The sequence below is a fragment of the Chiloscyllium plagiosum genome, unplaced genomic scaffold (genome assembly GCF_037043375.1).
Source record: "Chiloscyllium plagiosum isolate Xiang-an unplaced genomic scaffold, Cpla_swu_hap1 HiC_scaffold_1, whole genome shotgun sequence".
In the NCBI taxonomy this organism is placed as follows: Eukaryota; Metazoa; Chordata; class Chondrichthyes; order Orectolobiformes; family Hemiscylliidae; genus Chiloscyllium; species Chiloscyllium plagiosum.
The window spans coordinates 32,540,068-32,558,645 of record NW_028270139.1 but is presented as its reverse complement, the minus strand read 5'-3'; the positions used below and the strand labels follow the sequence as shown (position 1 = coordinate 32,558,645).

The window sequence follows — 18,578 nt, the reverse complement described above, 5'->3', positions numbered from 1 at the left end:
TCAATCAATTGATCTTGAATTTTGACTTGAAAGGTTTTGTTCACACTGGAACTAAAGTATGTTTAGTCAACAATTCAAAGCTTCTACCTATAGTATGCCATCAATATGTCACATAGGATACATAGGCCTTCAACAGCAACAGAAAGATTAGATTAAATTTGGATTGTAATTTAGTTTAAACAATGTCACATGACAGTAAGTCTGCATTGCCCACCGCCAGTTTCCCTCCCCCCACGCCTCCCAACACTATGTCCCTATTCTCCTGGATTGTTCCAATACAGCGCAGCGTTTGCTCAAGAAACATTACTACAATTTTTTGAGAGGACACTTTATTACCTTCAGAATCAACACGATGGTAAATGGTTTCCAATCACAATCCCTGCCCATCCATCTTCCGGTTGGACGGTAGTGATTTGTTCCCTGTTCTGTATTTTCCCATTTACACCTCCTCACAATACAGCTCTTGTCCCTTCACATGCCCCATTGCTGCCTGTTTTGCCTTGCACTATCATCCCTTTCAATATCAGATCTCTCCACTCCTCACAGCCACAAGGACTGCAACAGTTCAACAAAGTCACTTACCAGCACATTGACATCTGCATAAAGGAATGGGGGGGCTAAGTGGTTGGCATTGCCAATGATGCACAAACCGAGCAAAATAATTGACTAATAGTCAATAAATAGATCATTGAAAAAGCTGTAACAATTATCTTAATAACAAAAGCATTTGAAAACCAACAGATCTGTTTCAGTTTGATTTATGTGTAAATTTGTGTAAATTCACAATTCTGCTAATATTTCCTTTACCACTCGCACCTTTTGACTATTGGAAATTTTTTTCTAATATTATGGAGAGAGTTAACAAATTGCTTTCAGTTATATAGTATCCAGTAACCCTGTCAGACCACATTCAGAATAATCATACATATTACATCCCATGAATAGAAATCCTTCAGCTTTACACAACATTTCACAACAGCAGCCTGCTTACTTAGGCACTGTGTAGACAGATACAGTATAAGCAGATGAACCACTGGCTTAGGTTTCAGACAATCAATGCAGGGGAACTGCTCAGACAACATATTGAACAGTGATGTCAGAAAGTGAATGCCCTTCAGGGAGCTTCCTTCATTTCAGTGTTCACTGTACAGCAACTTTCCCAGGGGGCAATCAAATGAATCCCTTTGCAGCTTCAATTCTTTATTATGTCAGCAGGAACCTGAAATACAATTCAATAAAACATTATTTTTCCCACAGCTGCACAAAAATAACTTCGATAGCAAGGTGTGGAAAAAGATTTGCTAATCCATGATAGGCTCACAAAAGCAAAATTAGCCAAACTGTACCAGAACACCCAGAATTCCCGAGCAGCTCACAAGCTGAGTCAGACAGCACGCAGACAATGGAATACACGTTAAGCTCCCATGGACATGACAGAGCACTGTAGATATCTCAAAGCCCTAAGGGCAGTTTCACAACCCAGCAATACCAAAGCCACACAAAGAGCAGGTCAGACAGAAAGGCACTAGTAAAGGACATGCTCCAGGAACAGGACAATGGAAGCACCTCACCACTTTATAAGAGACTTTAACGCCTACTTGTGGCGATGAATGGAACTATGATACTGTCAGGATGTTGCATTGTGTGAAGGAACAGGACAGTCATCCGATTAAACTATTTTCCAATTAGCACCCTTGTAACTAAATTACTCCATTTCCAGAAACATTGTAATTTCCCACTCCTTAATCAGTGTCATTGTGCAGCATTACTAAAAAACTGGTGTCATCCTCAGCTCTGGGAGGAGAATTTTGATCTACCTGTAACAGGCTGTCAGTTCTGTGTCAGCCTGGGTCAATTTCTCTTCCAGTGATATCGCTTGCAATAAATTGTTTGTCAATCTCACTTCGAGGTGTGTTTTGTGATCTCTAACCTATTGGGCAAATTTCTCTGACAAAAGGACAATGTCATCACCAAATATAAATATCAATGAGCTGTTAAACAACATTGTAAACAGTTGTGATTTTGGTAATATTCATTGTTTTACAATATAATATTATTACATCCAGGATCCAAAGAAGGTGTGGCCAAACATTAATATTGTCAAATATCACTTTGTACATTAAGATAGAACAATTAGGAAAAAGCTTAAGAATTATGCCCTGGAGCCTTTACAATGCAGAGCGGAATATCATGGAGCTGATTGTGAAAGAATAGATTAGATTAGTTACAGTGTTGAAACAGGCCCTTCGGCCCAACAAATTCACACCAACCCTCCGAAGAGCAACCCGCCCAGACACATTCCCTTACATTTACCCATTCACCTAACACTACGGGCAATTTAGCATGGCCAATTCACCTGACCTGCACATTTTTTGGACTGTAGGAGGAAACCCAGAGCACCCAGAGGAAACCCACGCAGACAGGGAGAGAATGTGCAAACTCCACACAGACAATTGCCTGAGGGGGGAATTGAACCCGGGTCTCTGGTGCTGTGAGGCAGCAGTGCTAACCGGGAGTTGAAGTCCCTGTTTTGATCACTGGGTTATATTGAATTGGCTGACATCTGCTGGCTGCAAAAGGTATGACAACCATGGGAGCTGGAGCAAGGTATTACCCAGCATTCCTGCACCTGATTACCAACCAGGGACACCCAACCTCTGCCTGGATTTACCACGCATGCGTGATGGTGAGAACAGCACAGGATTCAGTCCTGATGCCACTGTGGTTGAATAGCTTGTTACCATTCACTGTCACAGCTCGCATGTAAATACCAGATTTAGGGACAGAGTAATAGAATGCACCAAGAGCCTGCACGACTGGGCAGCAGACTGGTATTAAAGCCTCGGCCAAGGAACTGAGGATAAACATGAGAACAGCACTTCACTCAAACACATTTATTCACAGATAACATATGTATGTTTACAAGCACCAACCTTTCCTGGATCTAATTATAATCTTCACCCACTTGGCATCAGGGCTCACACAAACAATCTTCCCAGTTTTCATGGTAATGCTGTAAAGAGAAGGTAAATCTTCAAAATCTAATTCACAGAAACTGGACATCTCCCATGTAAGGTGAGAATCAGTGACATAAACACAATCCTTCCAATCAGCTTCGTAAAGAAACTGTAAGTGACCCAATATATTTACAAACATATTACACCGTCTAAATGGAAAGGAGAATGAGAGAAAGGATAAAGATGGTGTTTTGACCCATTTACTTGCATTATCTCTTGTTTCTCACGGTGTGATCCTTTGGGAATTTCATTGCAAATTCTCAATGGTTCTCGGATTAATAAAATTGGAGCTGGGGTTCTCAGGGCACAGACACTGTCGTTGAGTACCCGGGATTGGAATGCTTGTGACTGAAAGAAATTGAACTGAACTTCTGAGTGCGATTGTCATTGGCAGAATCTTAATATTTTATTTAAACTTTGAATTCAGTATAAAAACAATCATCATATTACCAATAGCGACTGTTTAATTCGTTAATAAACAACCAACTGCCACACGGACTTGTATGGCTGTGCAATAAATCAGCAGGAACACTTTCTTTTCCCACATTGTATTGCAAAGAAAAACTAAAACACAAGATAGAAATGCTGACATACCCTGTCCAGCAATAGCACACAGGAGCAGGATGGCAGTCAGTACAGCTGTTGCTCTGTTCACTATTGACTTCAATGTCACTCTCTCCATTTTTTGAAGTTCTGCTGAGGACAGGTCCAATCAGCTCCTACTTATGGAGACCATTAATTTTTGCATTTCATAATCATGAACAGTGAAAGCTAACAAAATTCTGTAAAAGGGAATTTCCCTGCTCCTGAGTCAACTTTCTTTCATTTTGCAGTTTTAATGAGATTCACCATGTTACATAATTTGCAGCAGTAACAGGCAGGCCACGTAAACTGAATTAATTAAATCTAGATTTTAAAAAAGTCAATCATAGCTTTCAGAAATTGTCACTTTTATCAAAATGCAAAAAGAGGTGTAGTCAGGCACAAATGGCACAAATTTGCCATCCAATGAGTTTAATTATAAAAATGATATTGCTGCCACATCTACTATTGGGTGATTAACATGTTTGTCAAATTTCCAAACACATTCAAGTTGAATTACCATCCCAATCGTTTGAAGCGATTTTGTAAGTTATCATAGAATCAAGTCCTTTTGTGGTGGTCATAATACCTTTCTTTGATTATTAGTTAGCTTTCAATGTCAGTAAAAAAATGCTAAAATCCAACCATATCAGTTTTATGCTTTTTATTGATTTCCCAAAGCAATTAACATCCAATGATCTGCAGAATATTACAGTTCTAGATTTTACACCCCAGTCATTGGGGATCTCTTCATCAAAATTTTCACTTTATACATTAACAATCTCAATGAAGGAACTGAGGGCATTCTGGGTAAGTTTGCAGATGGAAAAAAGATAAGTAGCATTGAGGAGGTGTAAAAGCTGCCGAAAGATTTGGACAGGTTAGCAGAGAGAGCAAGCGATTGGTAGATGGAGTACAACTTGAGAAAATGTGAGGTCATGCACTTTGTTAGGAAGAACAGAGGCATGGGCTATTTCCTAAATGGGAAGAAAATTCAGAAATCTGAAGTGCAAAGAGACTTGAAGAGTCCAGATTTTCTGAAGGTAAACATGCAGGTTGAGTCAGTAGTTAGGGAGGCAAATGCAATGATGGCATTTATTTTGAGAGGACTTGAATATATAAGCAGGGATGTACTTCCGAGGCTCTATAAGGCTTTGGTCAGACCACATTTGGAGTATTGTGCACAGTTTTGGGCCCCATATCTCAGGAAGGATGTATTGGCCCTGGGGTGTGTTCTAAGGAGGTTCATGACAATGGTCCAAGGAATGAAAAGCTGAACATATGATGAATGTTTGAGGACTCTGGGACTAAGCTTGATGGACTTTAAAACGATGAGGTGGGGATCGAATTGAAACCTACAGAATACTGAATGACCTGCACAGCATGGATGTTGGAGAAAAGAGGACCCGAGGGCACAGCCTTAGATTAAAGGGAAGACCTTTTGGAATGTACATAAGGAGAAATCTCTTCAGCCAGAGAGTAGTGAACCAATGGAATTCATTGCTACAGAAGGCTGTGGTGAACATGTCATTGAGTATATTTAAGACTCAGATAGATAATTTCTTGATTGTTAAGTTGATCAATGGCTATGGGGAGGAAGCAGGAGAATGGAGTTGAGAAACTTATCAGCCAAGGTTGAATGGTGGGGCTGACTCAATGGGTTGAATGGCCTAACTTCTGCTCCTATGTCTTATGACCTTATGGCCTAACATAATGGAAAACACAGACAAATCAGTGGAATAACATCTTAAAATATTTCTGTTTTTCATTGGTTTTACTTGATGATGTGTCTCATTGACCTGAATGTTCAGGTTTGGAAAGAGGAGAAATGGTGTAAATGTCAGTTTGGATTGGGTTAGATTGAGGGTGCTGAAACATTTGCTCTGGAAAAGCAATATCTTTTAAAACTGTTGTTCCAGTGAAGATGTTTAAATCATTCACTGTCAGATTTTATTTTGGTTGCTTGTTATAGAGGCATACAGCATGAAAACAGACCCTTCAGTTCAACACATCCATGCAGATCATGTTCCCAAACTAAATTAACCCCACTGGCTTGTGTTTCACCCATATCGTTTCTAAACCCTCTCCAATTTAATAATATTTTTCCTATAACTGAGCGACCAGAACTGCACACAGTACTCCTGTACAACCTCAACATGATGTCCCAACACCTACACACAAAGGTATGAGCTATGAATGCCAGTGTACTAAGCATGTTTCTAACCATCCTGTCGACCGATTACACAAATTTCTAACAATGTCTCGATGTCCCTCTGTTCTCCAACACTATTATAGCCCTATCATTAATTGTATAAGCCCTGTCCTTGTTCATTTTACTAAAATGCAATACCTCACATTTATCCAAATTAAACTCCATCTGCCACTCCTTAACTCATTGACTCAATTGATCAAAATCTCTTTGTAATCTTGGACAACATTCTTACTAACTATGCCTCCTCTATTCTCATCCAAATTATTTATATAAATGACAATCAAAAGTGGATCCAGTACCAATGGAACACCGTTCGGGGTGACAGGCCTCCAGTCTGAAACACAGCTCCCCACCACCACCCCTTGAGTCCTACTGTCAACCCAATTTTGTAGCCAATTGGCAAGCTCACCCTGAATCCCATGTGATCTAACTTTACTAATTAGTCAGGGGTAAATATCGGGTCAGGGAATGGGTCTGGGTGGGTTACTCTTCAGAGGATCGATACGAACTTGTTGGGTTGAAGGGCCCGTTTCCGCTTTATAGAGATTCTATAATCTATGAGGTAATTAGTCTATCATGTTGAATATTTTCAAAAGATTTACTAAAGCCCAAGTAAACAACATCTTCCTCACTGCCCACATCAATCGTTTTGGTTACTTCCTCAAAATACCCAAGCAAGTTTGTGAGAAACGATTTCCCTCACACAAAGCCTTGCTAATTGTCCCTGATCATTCCTTGCCTCTCCAGATGCATGTAAATTCCATTTTTCAGAATCACCTCCAAAAACTGCCCACCACTAATGTCAGATTCACGGGTCTATATTTTCCACGTTTCTCAGTACAGCCTTTCTTAAATAAAGGGCCAATATTAGCTACTGTCTGGTCCTCTGGCACCTCACCTATGTTTATAGATGATACAAATATTTCTGCTAGAGGCCCTGCACTTTCATCCTTAACTTCCCACAATATCCTGGGATACACTTGTTCAACTCTCAGAGATTACCCACCTTTATGTTTTCTAAGGCCTCCAACACTTCATCTTCTGTAATTTCAAAGCATTAATATTCATTTCACTGAGTTATCTAGCTATCATTTCTTTCTCCACAGTAAAAGCTGGTGTGAAATATTCTGATTGAATACATCTCTCATATCCTGAGCTCCTTCGTACACATGACAATAAATTCAATTCAATTCAATTCAAGAATGACAGCCATGTGGTCTTAAAGGGCCTTATTCTCTCTAGTTGCTTTTTTGCTTTTAGTGTACTAATACTATCTCTTTGAATTGTCCTTCATTTTATCTGCCAATGCCATCTCAGATATCCCCTTGAAACCTTCCTGATTTCCCTCTTAAGAATGCCTCTACACTCTTTTTATTCTTCCAGTGATTTGGTTGATCCCAGTTGTCAATATCTAATATATGATTCTTTCTTATTCTTGACTAGAACCTTAATATCTCTATTCATCCATTGTTCCCTCATCTTACCAGCCTGACCTTTCACTCTGAAAAGAACATAATTCCTCTGAACTCTTGTCCTCGTAATTTTGAAAGCTTCCCACTTGTCAGTCATTCCTTTACCTGAGAACAGTCTCCTATAATCAACTTTTGAAAGTTCTCTCATACCATTAAAATTTGCCCTATTCCAATTAAGAGCTTTAAGGTTTATGGAAGGGTTATCCTTTTCCATAACTATTTTAAAACTGATAGAATGATGTTCACTAGTCCAAATGTTTACCCTGAGTAACACACCAGTCACTTACCCTGCCTTATTTGCCAAGAGAATGTCAGGTTTTGCTGTTTCTGTAGTAGGAACATTTACATATTGATAAAGAAGAGTTTCTTGAACACGCTTAACAGATTCCTTACCACGCAAACCTTTAACAATATGGCAGTCCCAGTCAATGTTTGGAAAATGAAAATCCCCAACTATTACAACCCTATTATTCTTACATATATCTAGTATCTCTCTATGTATTTGTTCCTCAATTTCCCTCTGACTATTAGGGGCCTATGGTATATCCCATCAGATGATCATCAGTTTCTTATTTCTGATTTCAAACTATACATTTTCACTGGATGATCCCTCAGATTGTTTCTCTCCAATTATAGTAGAAATGTTTTCCTTCATCAAAAACATGACTCCTCGTTCTCTCTTGCCTCCCTTTCTATCCTTCATGATCTAAGAATCTGAGCCCCTGTACATTGCATCATTGCTTCAGCCATTGATTTATTGCTCAAACTGCATTATTAACACACAATTAAAATGGCTCAAAAGGTTTGCGGCCATCACTTATTAAAGTAAAATAGACTACATTTTAGGTATTCATCCCATAAATGAATAGCTTCAAATTGACTGTGGAAAGTTCTGCATTTTTCAGGTGACCCAAAGAACAATGTCATTTTCCACGCTCCCCACTGATCCCTGTGTGATGAAGCAAGCATGGCCTGAGCTGAAAGTCCCAACTTACAAGAAATGGATCATTCTCTAATTTGACAATAAAAACTGCAGAGTTTACTCATTTATAAAGCTCAAGCATCAATTGTAAATGCAGTGGATGTTAAAATAATGACTTTCATCTTCAAAAGCATTTTCAAAGTCTGCAACACTACTTAAGGCAAAATGAAACTATTCTAATTTACCAATGTCAGGGTGATCAAGGATTGATCAGGGATGAACTTAGCCATGGAAGCAGAATATGGAGCAGATCTAGATTTTGTACAATCACACAAAGAGACGTCTACCCAAAATAACCAGATTCCCTGGAATACACACGGGTTCACTGGCAACTGGCCGGTGTTTGAATGAAATCAGATGAGGATGTGAACAGTGACTGTGGTGAACTTCTGTTGCTTCAAAAGGAATGATATCTGCAAAGGTTTCCATCCGTCAGTAGTCAGTCTCTCATGCTGTTTCACGGGTTAACAAGGGGAAGTATAAAACCTGAATCCGAAAGTATTGGTGAGGGGCTGCCCCGAAAGTGGGTATCAGTGGGATTGTACAATGTGGGCATTGGTTTAGTAGGTGGTTCCAGTGTCTGGGAACAGTTTCAGCAGAGAGGGAAATACAACTGTGTAAGGTGTATCACAGTTTTACAAGTGCCATGTGTGAGATTATATCGCAGCCCAAAGCACAGCCAATTGCAGACCTGGGGAGAGTACAAATGTCTGGAGTAATTTGTGGGCAATCCAGATTCAGAAATGGTCCAGATTCTGACAGCAGTCAGCAGTAGCTACCCCTGGCTGATATGGGTGTCATTGCATGGGATAGGGTGAATGTTAGAGGGTCAGAATGGAGTAGGAGTGAGCATCAGGAACCTGATGGAAGTTGATAGATGATGTGACAGCACAATGCTAAAACCCAAGACATTACATTACACTACATTACATTAGAGGAGAAAGTGAGGTCTGCAGATGCTGGAGATCAAAGTTGAAACTTTATTGCTGGAACAGCACAGCGGGTCAGGCAGCATCCAGGGAACAGGAGATTCGACGTTTCGGGCACAGGCCCTTCTTCAGGAATGAGCAGAGAGTGTTCAGCAGGAGAAGATAAAAGGTAGGGAGGAGGGACTTGGAGGAGGGGAGTTGGAAATGTGATAGGTGGAAAGAGGTCAAGGTGAGGGTGATAGGTCGGAGTAGGATGGAGGCGGAGAGGTCAAGAAGAAGACTGCAGGTCAGGAAGGCGGTGCCGGGCTGGAGGGATCCGGCTGAGACAAGGTGGGGGGAGGGGGGATGAAGAAACTGGTGAAGTCCAAGTTCATCCCCTGTGGTTGGAGGGTTCCCAGTCGGAAGATAAGACGCTCCTCCTCCGACCGTCGCGTTGTTGTGGTTTGGCGGTGGATGAGTCCAATGACCTGCATATCCTCGGTGGAGTGGGAGGGGGAGTTGAAATGCTGTGCCACAGGTTGGTTGGGTTGGTTCGTCCGGGTGGCCCAGAGGTGCTCTCTGAATCGCTCCGCAAGTAGGCGGCCTGTCTCCCTAATATAGAGGAGGCCACACCGGCTGCAGCGGATGCAGTAGATGATGTGGGTGGAGGTGCAGGTGAATCTGTGGCGGATATGGAAGTTTCCCTTGGGGCCTTGGAGAGAAGTGAGGGGGGAGGTGTGGGCGCAAGTGTTGCACCTCCTGCGGTTGCAAGGGAAGGTGCCGGGAGTGGTGGTTGGGTCGGTGGGGGGTGTGGATCTGACAAGGGAGTCGCGGAGGGAGTGGTCTCTACGGAAAGCTGATAGGGGAGGGGAGGGAAATATATCCTTGGTGCTGGGGTCTGTTTGGAGGTGGCGGAAATGGCGGCGGATGATGCGCTGTACATGGAGATTGGTGGGGTGGTAGGTGAGGACCAGTGGGGTTCTGTCCTGGTGGCGGTTGGAGGGGCGGGGCTCAAGGGCGGAGGAGCGGGAAGTGGAGGAGATGCGGTGGAGGGCACCGTCGACCACGTCGGGGGGGAAATTGCGGTCCTTGAAGAAGGAGGCCATCTGTGTTGTACGTATTTTGAACTGGTCCTCCTGGGAGCAGATGCGGCGGAGACGAAGGAATTGGGAGAATGGGATGGCGTTTTTACAGGGGGCAGGATGGGAGGAGGTGTAGTCCAGGTAGCTGTGGGAGTCGGTAGGTTTGTAGTAGATGTCCGTGTTGATTCGGTCGCCTGAGATAGAAACAGAAAGGTCTAGGAAGGGGAGGGAGGAGTCCGAGACTGTCCAGGTGAATTTGAGGTCGGGGTGGAAGGTGTTCGTGAAGTGGATGAACTGTTCAACCTCCTCGTGGGAGCACGAGGTAGCGCCGATACAGTCATCAATGTAGCGAAGAAAAAGATGGGGGGTGGGGCCAGTGTAGTTGCGGAAGATGGATTGTTCCACATACCCTACGAAGAGGCAGGCATAGCTGGGGCCCATGCGGGTGCCCATGGCTACTCCTTTTGTTTGGAGAAAGTGGGAGGATTGGAATCCTCCCACTTTCCAATCCTCCCACTTATCTTCTGACTGGGAACCCTCCAACCGCAGGGGATGAACTTGGACTTCACCAGTTTCTTCATCCCCCCTCCCCCCACCTTGTCTCAGCCGGATCCTTCCAGCCCGGCACCGCCTTCCTGACCTGCAGTCTTCTTCTTGACCTCTCCGCCTCCATCCTACTCCGACCTATCACCCTCACCTTGACCTCTTTCCACCTATCACATTTCCAACTCCCCTCCTCCAAGTCCCTCCTCCCTACCTTTTATCTTCTCCTGCTGAACACTCTCTGCTCATTCCTGAAGAAGGGCCTGTGCCCGAAACGTCGAATCTCCTGTTCCCTGGATGCTGCCTGACCCGCTGTGCTGTTCCAGCAATAAAGTTTCAACTACATTACATTACATTACATTACATTGTGGAAACAGGTCCTTCGGTCCAACAAGTCCACACCGACCCGCCGAAGCGCAACCCACCCATACCCCTACATTTACCCCTTACCTAACACTACGGGCAATTTAGTATGGCCAATTCACCTGACCTGCACATCTTTGGACTGTGGGAGGAAACCGGAGCACCAGGAGGAAATCCACGCAGACACGGGGAGAACGTGCAAACTCCACACAGTCAGTCGCCTGAGGCGGGAATTGAACCCGGGTCTCTGGCGCTGTGAGGCAGCAGTGCTAACCACTGGGCCACCGTGACCCTGGGAATGCGGAGTTTTGGACATTTGGGAATAGTCAGCAGTGAGATTGGAGAGTGTTAGAGTGTGGCTTTTGTGCTGAATATCACAACCATAGTCCATAATTAGCACATGTAGTCTGTTTGTTTCAAAACAGTCGTGCACTCTAATAATCAGCTTCCAGCTGGTCTGAAGCTGATTCAAGTTTCACTTTATTCTTGTAACAGAGTGTTGGGCCTGTTGCTGTACTGACTCCTCCCCCTGGGTTTGTACAGCGGTTAGTAATATTCCAGGGTCAGATTTTATTTAAAACACAGCTCGTGTTAGTGAACCACGTGACTTCCAGGAAATTCGATTACTTTGTATTCGATGTGGCTGTTTCAATGATTGGTTTTGTTCTCATGTTGCGGTGAGTGGATGAAGTGAAAGGGCCATTTCAGACCATCAGAACATTTCACAGCCTTATGGGTGGTCTTGACAGTGTGTTTGGTCATGAGATTGAGAAAGCTGTCAAGTCTGATAACCTCTCCATCCATTGGACACCAGGTTTCCTTCCTACTGCATGGAGGCTACCAGAATAACATCAAACATCAAATGTACCTGGTTGAACCTGCCAAATATACTCGAATCATCCCTCCTGCTGTCTGCAAACTGTGCAATATTACTCTCCTGATTTTTAATTTCCAAGTCAGGATGGGGAGTGGGTCAGTGTGGAACTTGCAGATTGTTTCCTTCCTATGATTCTATTATCCCTGTACTTCACGGTTAAAGTGGTCATCGGTTTGGAAGGTGTTGTCCAAAGGAATTTGGGTGAAATTCTGTTATACATCTTGTAGATGGTTCCTGCTGCTTTCTTGTCCACCCGTTATTATGTGGGCAAAAAATCCATCATTGACACAGCTGCACAGAGTATAAAATAATACTACAATTATGTACCTAGGTATCTTTGTGCTTAAGATGGTGCTGTAACTGGTGAGTTGTAAACTTTTCACTGTACTGATGTGAATACATATTACATTAAACCTAATTCAATTCAATTCAAATGATCGAATTTCTTGGAAATCACATGGTTCACCTGTACCAACTGCTGTTTGAATTAAATCTGACTGCAATACGACTAAGCGCTGTACAAACCCAGGGGGAGGAGTCAGCACACGTATAGCCTCAACACTGTCACGCTCTTTGCTGGGTTGACCCTGTCAGTGCCTTTTTTGTTTCAATCAGCCAAAGGGAAATGCTGTTTATTACAATGCACGACTGTTGAAACAAACAGACGACATGTGCTACATATGGACTATGATCACAATATTCACCACAAGAGCCACACTCTTGCACCCTCCAACCTCAGTGCTGACCATTTCCAATGTTCAAAACTCCTGGTGTCTTAGGTTTTAGCATTGTGCTGTCACATAATCTCTCAACTTCCAAAAGGTTCCTGATGGACACATCCACTCTTTATTAATCCTCTAACAATGACTCAATTCCATACAACAACACCCATTTTGACTAGTGTTAGCTATTACTAAATGCTGTCATAATCTGGATCATTTTTGATTGTGGATTGCCTATAAATACTCCAGACATTTGTACTCTCTCCAGGTCTGCCATTGGCTGCACTTTGAGCTGCGATATAACCTCCTAATCAGAAATGGAGCTTATGCCTGAAATGTCGACTCTCCTGCTCTTCTGATGCTGGCTGACCAGCTTTGCTTTTCCAGCGTCATACTTTTTGACTCTGATCTCCAGCATCTGCAATCCTCACTTTCTCCTCACAAATGGTGCTTGTAAACCTGTGACACACCTTACATGGTTGTATTAATCTCTCTGCTCAAACCGTTGCCAGACACCAATTTTATGCTTCCCCTTGCTAAACCGGGCAACAGCATGAGAGACTGACTACTGACGGATGGAAACCTTTGCTTCCTTTTGAAGCAACAGAAGTTCACCACAGTCACTGTTCAAGTGTTTGTTAGATTTCATTCCAACAGCAGCCGGTTGTCAGTGAACCCGTGTGTGTTCTCTTTGTGTGACTCCATCAAATAGAGATCTGCCGTATGTTCTCATTCATCCCTATGAGATCATCCCTGATCACCCAGATACTGCTAAATTAGAATACTAAATGTTTCATTTTGCATGAAGTAGCGTAGACTTTAAAAATACTTTACAGATGAAAATAATTATTTTACCATCCACTGCATTTGATTTGATTTGACTTATTGTCACAAGTACCTAAGTACAGTGAAAAGCATTGTGAGCAGTACAAGCAGATCAGCATAAGCAAGGACATGCAGATCATAGGGTGCTAGGATAGAGGGAGCCATACAGGTTACAATTTTACAATTGATGCTTGAGCTTTGGAAATAAGCTAATACTGCAGCTTTTATTGTCAAATTATAGAATTATCCATTTCTTGTCATTTACTCAGACACATACTTCCTTCCTCATATAATCCCAAGGTTCAGTGCTGAGAATGGACAATAGCATTGTTCTTTGGGTCAATTACAAAATGCGGAACTAAACTTTTCCACAGTCAACTTGAAACTATTTATTTTGGGGAAGAATATCTAAAATATAACCAGTTTGGTTTGTGATAAGTCATTGCTGCATATTTTGTATAAATGACAGTGATGATTTAAACATCAGTATTTGAATAAAAGAAATTAAAGATATTTATTTTCCAAGGCTAAAATTACTGCAGCCTCAGTGCAAACTTTAATTAAAACTGCCATCTCTAAACAACTTCAAAATTACACTTACACCACTTCACCTCTTTCCACACCTTAACATGCAGGTCTGAGAGTCACATCATAAAGTAAAGTAAATGAAAGTCAGAAGTATTGCCTCTATATTTTAAGATGCAGCTCCTTGATTTGTCTGTGTTTACTGCCATGATGATGCAGAGTTCACCAGTGACTGAGGTGTAAAATCAAAAACTAGGTTATTCTGCAGATTATCTGGTGTTAATCTGTTTTGGAAAATCAATAAAAAGCATGAAATTAATGCATTTAATTTTAGTAATTTTTAATTGACTTTGAAAGCTCTCCAGAAATGAAAAAAAAAACATTATGACCACGCAAAAGGACTTGATTCTATGAGAATTTGCAAAATAACAAGATTGAAATGTTGGGACAAAAAATTCAACTTGTGTGTGTTTGGAAGTTTGACAAACTATGTTAATCACTCAGCGATAAATCTAGAACCTCTATACCTTTTACAATTATACCAATCAGAGCACAACTTATTCATGTTGCCTCTCCACATTTCTTTTTGTATTTTTGCCAAAGGTAACATTTTCTGAAAAGTATAATTAAATTTTTAAAATCTAGATGAAATTAATTCAGTTTACCTGAGCTGCCTGTTGCTTCTGTGAAATACTGAACAGGGGTGAACATCATTAAAATTGCAAAATGAAAAAAGTTGATTCAGGAGCAGGGAAATGCCCGTCCACAGAATTTTGAAAGCTTCCACTGTTTGAGATTACGTAAAGCAAAAGTAAAGGATCCCCATAAATAGGAGCTTATTGGACCTGTCTTCAGCAGAACTTCATTCAACAGAGAGAGTGAAGTAGACAGAAGATCTTCAGCAGAAATCTATTCAGCAACAAAGATGAACAGAGCAACAGCTGTATTGACTGCCATCCTACTCCTGTGTGCTATTGCTGCAAAAGGTATGTCAACTTTTCTATCTTGTGTTTTAATTTTTCTTGCAGTTTAACATGGAAAGGAGTCTTTCTGCTGATGTATTGAGTGGCCATACATTTCTCAGTGAGCTGACTGAATTAAACGGTCACTGATGACATACATTGTGGATAATATGATGCTTGTTTTAATACTGAATTCAGCACTTAAAGGACATGTCAAGATTCTGTCAACTGCAATCGAAATTGAAATTGAAGATCCATTTATTTCATTCACAGGTAATCCAATCCTAGGTACTCAAGGACGGTGTCGGTGCCTCAAAACCACCTCCAATTTTATTGATCCAAGGACCATCAAGAATTTGAAATACGTTCCAAAAGGACCACATTGTGAGACACAGGAGATAATGTAAGTATATGGGTCAGAATATCACCTTTAATCTTTTTCATTTTCCTATTTCTATTGAGATATTGAACTTCTTGGTAAACATATTGGATAAATCATAGTTTCTTTACGTAGCAGATTTGAAGGATTATGTTTGTGTCACTGATTCTCACCTTACATGGGAGATGTCCAGTTTCTGTGAATTAGATTTTAAAGATTTACCTTCTCCTTACAGCATCACCACAAAAAATGGGCAGAGGTATTGTGTGAGCCCTGATACTGAGTGGGTGAAGATTATCATTAGATCCAGGAAAGGTTGGTGTTTGTAAACATACATACAGTATCTCTGATCAAACGTGCTTGAGTAAAGTCTTTTCTCATGTTTGCCTTTAGCTCCTTGGCCAAGACATTAACACCAGTCTGCTGCTTGCTTGTGCAAGCTCTTGGTGCATTCTATTGCTCTGTCCCTAAATCTAATAGCTATATGTGAGCTGTGACAGTGAAGCTGTATATGAGCTGTGACAGCAAGCTTTCAACCACAGTGGCATCAGGATTGAATCCTACACCATCACTCACGTATGATAAATCCGGTGGGAATCCCTGGTTAGTAATCAGGTGCAAGAATGCTGTGTGATACCATGCTCCAGCTCCCATGGTTGTCATACCTTTAGCAGCCAGCTGAGGTCAGACAATTCAATATAACCCAGTGATCAAAACAGGGACTTCAACTCCTTTTCATGCTTCCTTCCCTCACAATCAGCTCCATGATATTCTGCTCTGCATTGTAAAGGCTCCAGGGCATAATTCTTAAACATTTTATTATCTGTTCTATTTTAATATTTAAAGTGATATTTGAAAAATATTAATGTTTTGCCACATCTTCCTTGGATCCTGTATGTAATAATACCATATTGTAAAATCAATGAATCATTAACAAAATCACACCTATTTGCAATGATGTTTAACAGCCCAGTTGATAATGCCCCATAATTATACTTGATGAAGACATTGTCCTCACTATCAAAGGAAATATCTTCAGTTGTGGGAAAAATAATATTTTATTTAATTGTATTTCAGGTTCCAGACGACATAACTAAGAATTGAAGCTGTGATGGGATTCACTTGATTGCCCCCCCATGGAAGTTGCTGTACAGTGAACACTGAAATGAAGAAGCTCTGTGCAGGGCACTCACTTTCTGATATCACTGTTCGATATGTTGTTCGAGCAGTTCCCCTGTATTGATCCTCTGAAATGTACTTCATTGATTAACCTACGTACACTGTAATTGTCTACACAGAGCCTGAGAAATCCGGCTGCTGTTGTGAAATGTTGTGCCGTGCTGGAGAGCTTCTTTTTACAGGATGTGATTTGTACGATTATTCTGAATGTGGTCTGGCACTGGAGCAGATACTGTACAACTGAAAGCAATTTGTTAACTTTCTCCATTAGTATTGGTAAATAATTTCTGATCATCAAAGGTGCAGTTAGACAAGGAAATATTAGTATGCTTGTGAACTTAGGGAAGCATCAAACTAAAACAGGTCTGTTGGTTATCAAATGCTGTTGTTATTAAGATAATTAGCACAATTTTTTAATAATTTGACTTATTGACTATTAGTAAATTATTTAATTAAATTTGTGCATCGCTGCCAAAGCCAGCACTTATCCCCCATTCCTTTATGCACATGTGAATGTGCTGGTAAGCGACTTTGTTGGACTGATGCAAGTTTTATAGCTCTGAAGAGAGGAGAGATCTGATTGCAAAAAGGTTGAGAGCACAAGGCAAAATATATGGGGCAAGTGAAGGAACAAGAACTTTGTTTTGAGGAGTTGTAAATGGGAAAAGGGAGAACGATGAACAAATCACTACAGTCCAATCAGAAGATGGAGGGGCAGAGATTGTGATTGAAAAAGTTTACCACAGTGTTGTTTCTGAAGACTTCAATGTGTCCTGTCATAAAATTGAGTTAATGTTTCTTGAGCTAATGCTGATCTGTATTGGAACAATATGGGAGAATATGGGCAGAGTGTTCTGAGAGGGAATGTAAAGGTATTATCATGGGACAAACTAAGTTACAATCCAAATTTATTCCAATCTTTCTTTTGTTGTTGAAAGCCTGTGTATCCGACATGATATTTTGATGGCAAACAGCAGGTAAAGACTTTGAATTGTTGACCAAACATACTTTATTTCCTGGTTGAATGAAACATTTCATGTCAAAAATCAAGATCAATTAATTGACATTAACATTGCCATGGTTTTACTGTTGTGTTTATGAATCACTGATATATTAAGTGAATCTTGGGACTTTGCAGATATGATATCAAACCTCAGGATCTATCCAAAGTTGAAGTATGTGGAAAGAATGTCTCTGTAGAAATGATGTGCGTGTGAAATATTTACATTTTGGAAGATATTGCTGCTTATCATGTAATGTTAACAGGTAGAAATTACATTGATAATTAAAAGTCATCTCTGTGAAGGGACGTTTTTGTCCTGAGAGATTTTCAGCCTGGAATTAGGTTGACTGCAAGTCTCTAAAGGAAAGTTGTCTTGTGAATGTGACTGTCACTGAGGAAAATTGCAAAATGTATCTGAATTGTACGTGTATGAATTGTTTGACATTTTTTACCCCTTTATCCTTAAGTGTATATAAGTAACTAAAATAAGATTTCATGAAGAATGCCCTGTCACCATTTCTCAATCTTCAGCTAAACAATTCTGCATTTCTTGAGTAGAAATGTTTATGGTCTGACCAAAAATAGCACCCTGTTCATGTCATCCCTTGAAAAATGTGAAAACGAGCACAGTTTTGCACGAAGTGTTAAGATTACATTTCAGACAAATTTCAATGGCCTTTCTCATGGGTAGTCACTGTCTTATTCCCCAGCCCTGAGTGGCTGTGAACTGAATGAACATGGTGTTAAAGTGTAACTTTATTGGAGTCCATGGTGGGAAGATTGGGTGCTTGTCCGTTCCATTGTAACTCATCTCAAAATAACTGTTCTGGGTGTATCCTACATTCAATGTTAATTTATGAAAACAGCAAGTCTGCCTGAGCCAAACAATAGGTAAAAACAAGAACTACAGATGCTGGAAACCAGAGTCTAGATTAGAGTGGTGCT

General features: G+C 41.0%; 2 protein-coding genes and 1 pseudogene across 3 annotated transcripts in view; 1 reads left to right on the top strand and 2 right to left on the bottom strand.

Moving 5' to 3' along the window:
• Window positions 1–238: 238 nt before the first annotated feature.
• LOC122553060 (interleukin-8-like) overlaps window positions 239–18,578 on the bottom strand; it is a 60,886-nt gene continuing 42,546 nt past the window's right edge. The window contains exon 4 of the mRNA XM_087988407.1: window positions 239–1,219. Within this exon, the coding sequence (XP_087844533.1) occupies window positions 1,209–1,219 (11 nt within the window). The 3' untranslated portion in view covers window positions 239–1,208. The remainder of the gene's footprint in view (window positions 1,220–18,578) is intronic.
• On the bottom strand, window positions 2,920–3,699 carry LOC148152094 (interleukin-8-like; annotated as a pseudogene).
• LOC148152093 (interleukin-8-like) lies at window positions 15,023–18,116 on the top strand. 2 transcript variants are annotated; one of them, XM_087988294.1, is made up of 4 exons: window positions 15,023–15,096; window positions 15,346–15,475; window positions 15,687–15,766; window positions 16,536–18,116. In XM_087988294.1, exons 1-4 carry the CDS (start codon window positions 15,036–15,038, stop codon window positions 16,553–16,555), a joined length of 291 nt encoding a protein of 96 aa, XP_087844420.1. In that variant the 5' UTR covers window positions 15,023–15,035; the 3' UTR covers window positions 16,556–18,116. The 2 variants fall into 2 exon arrangements, with proteins under 2 accessions (XP_087844420.1, XP_087844368.1); XM_087988242.1 differs by having other exon boundaries at window positions 16,529–18,116.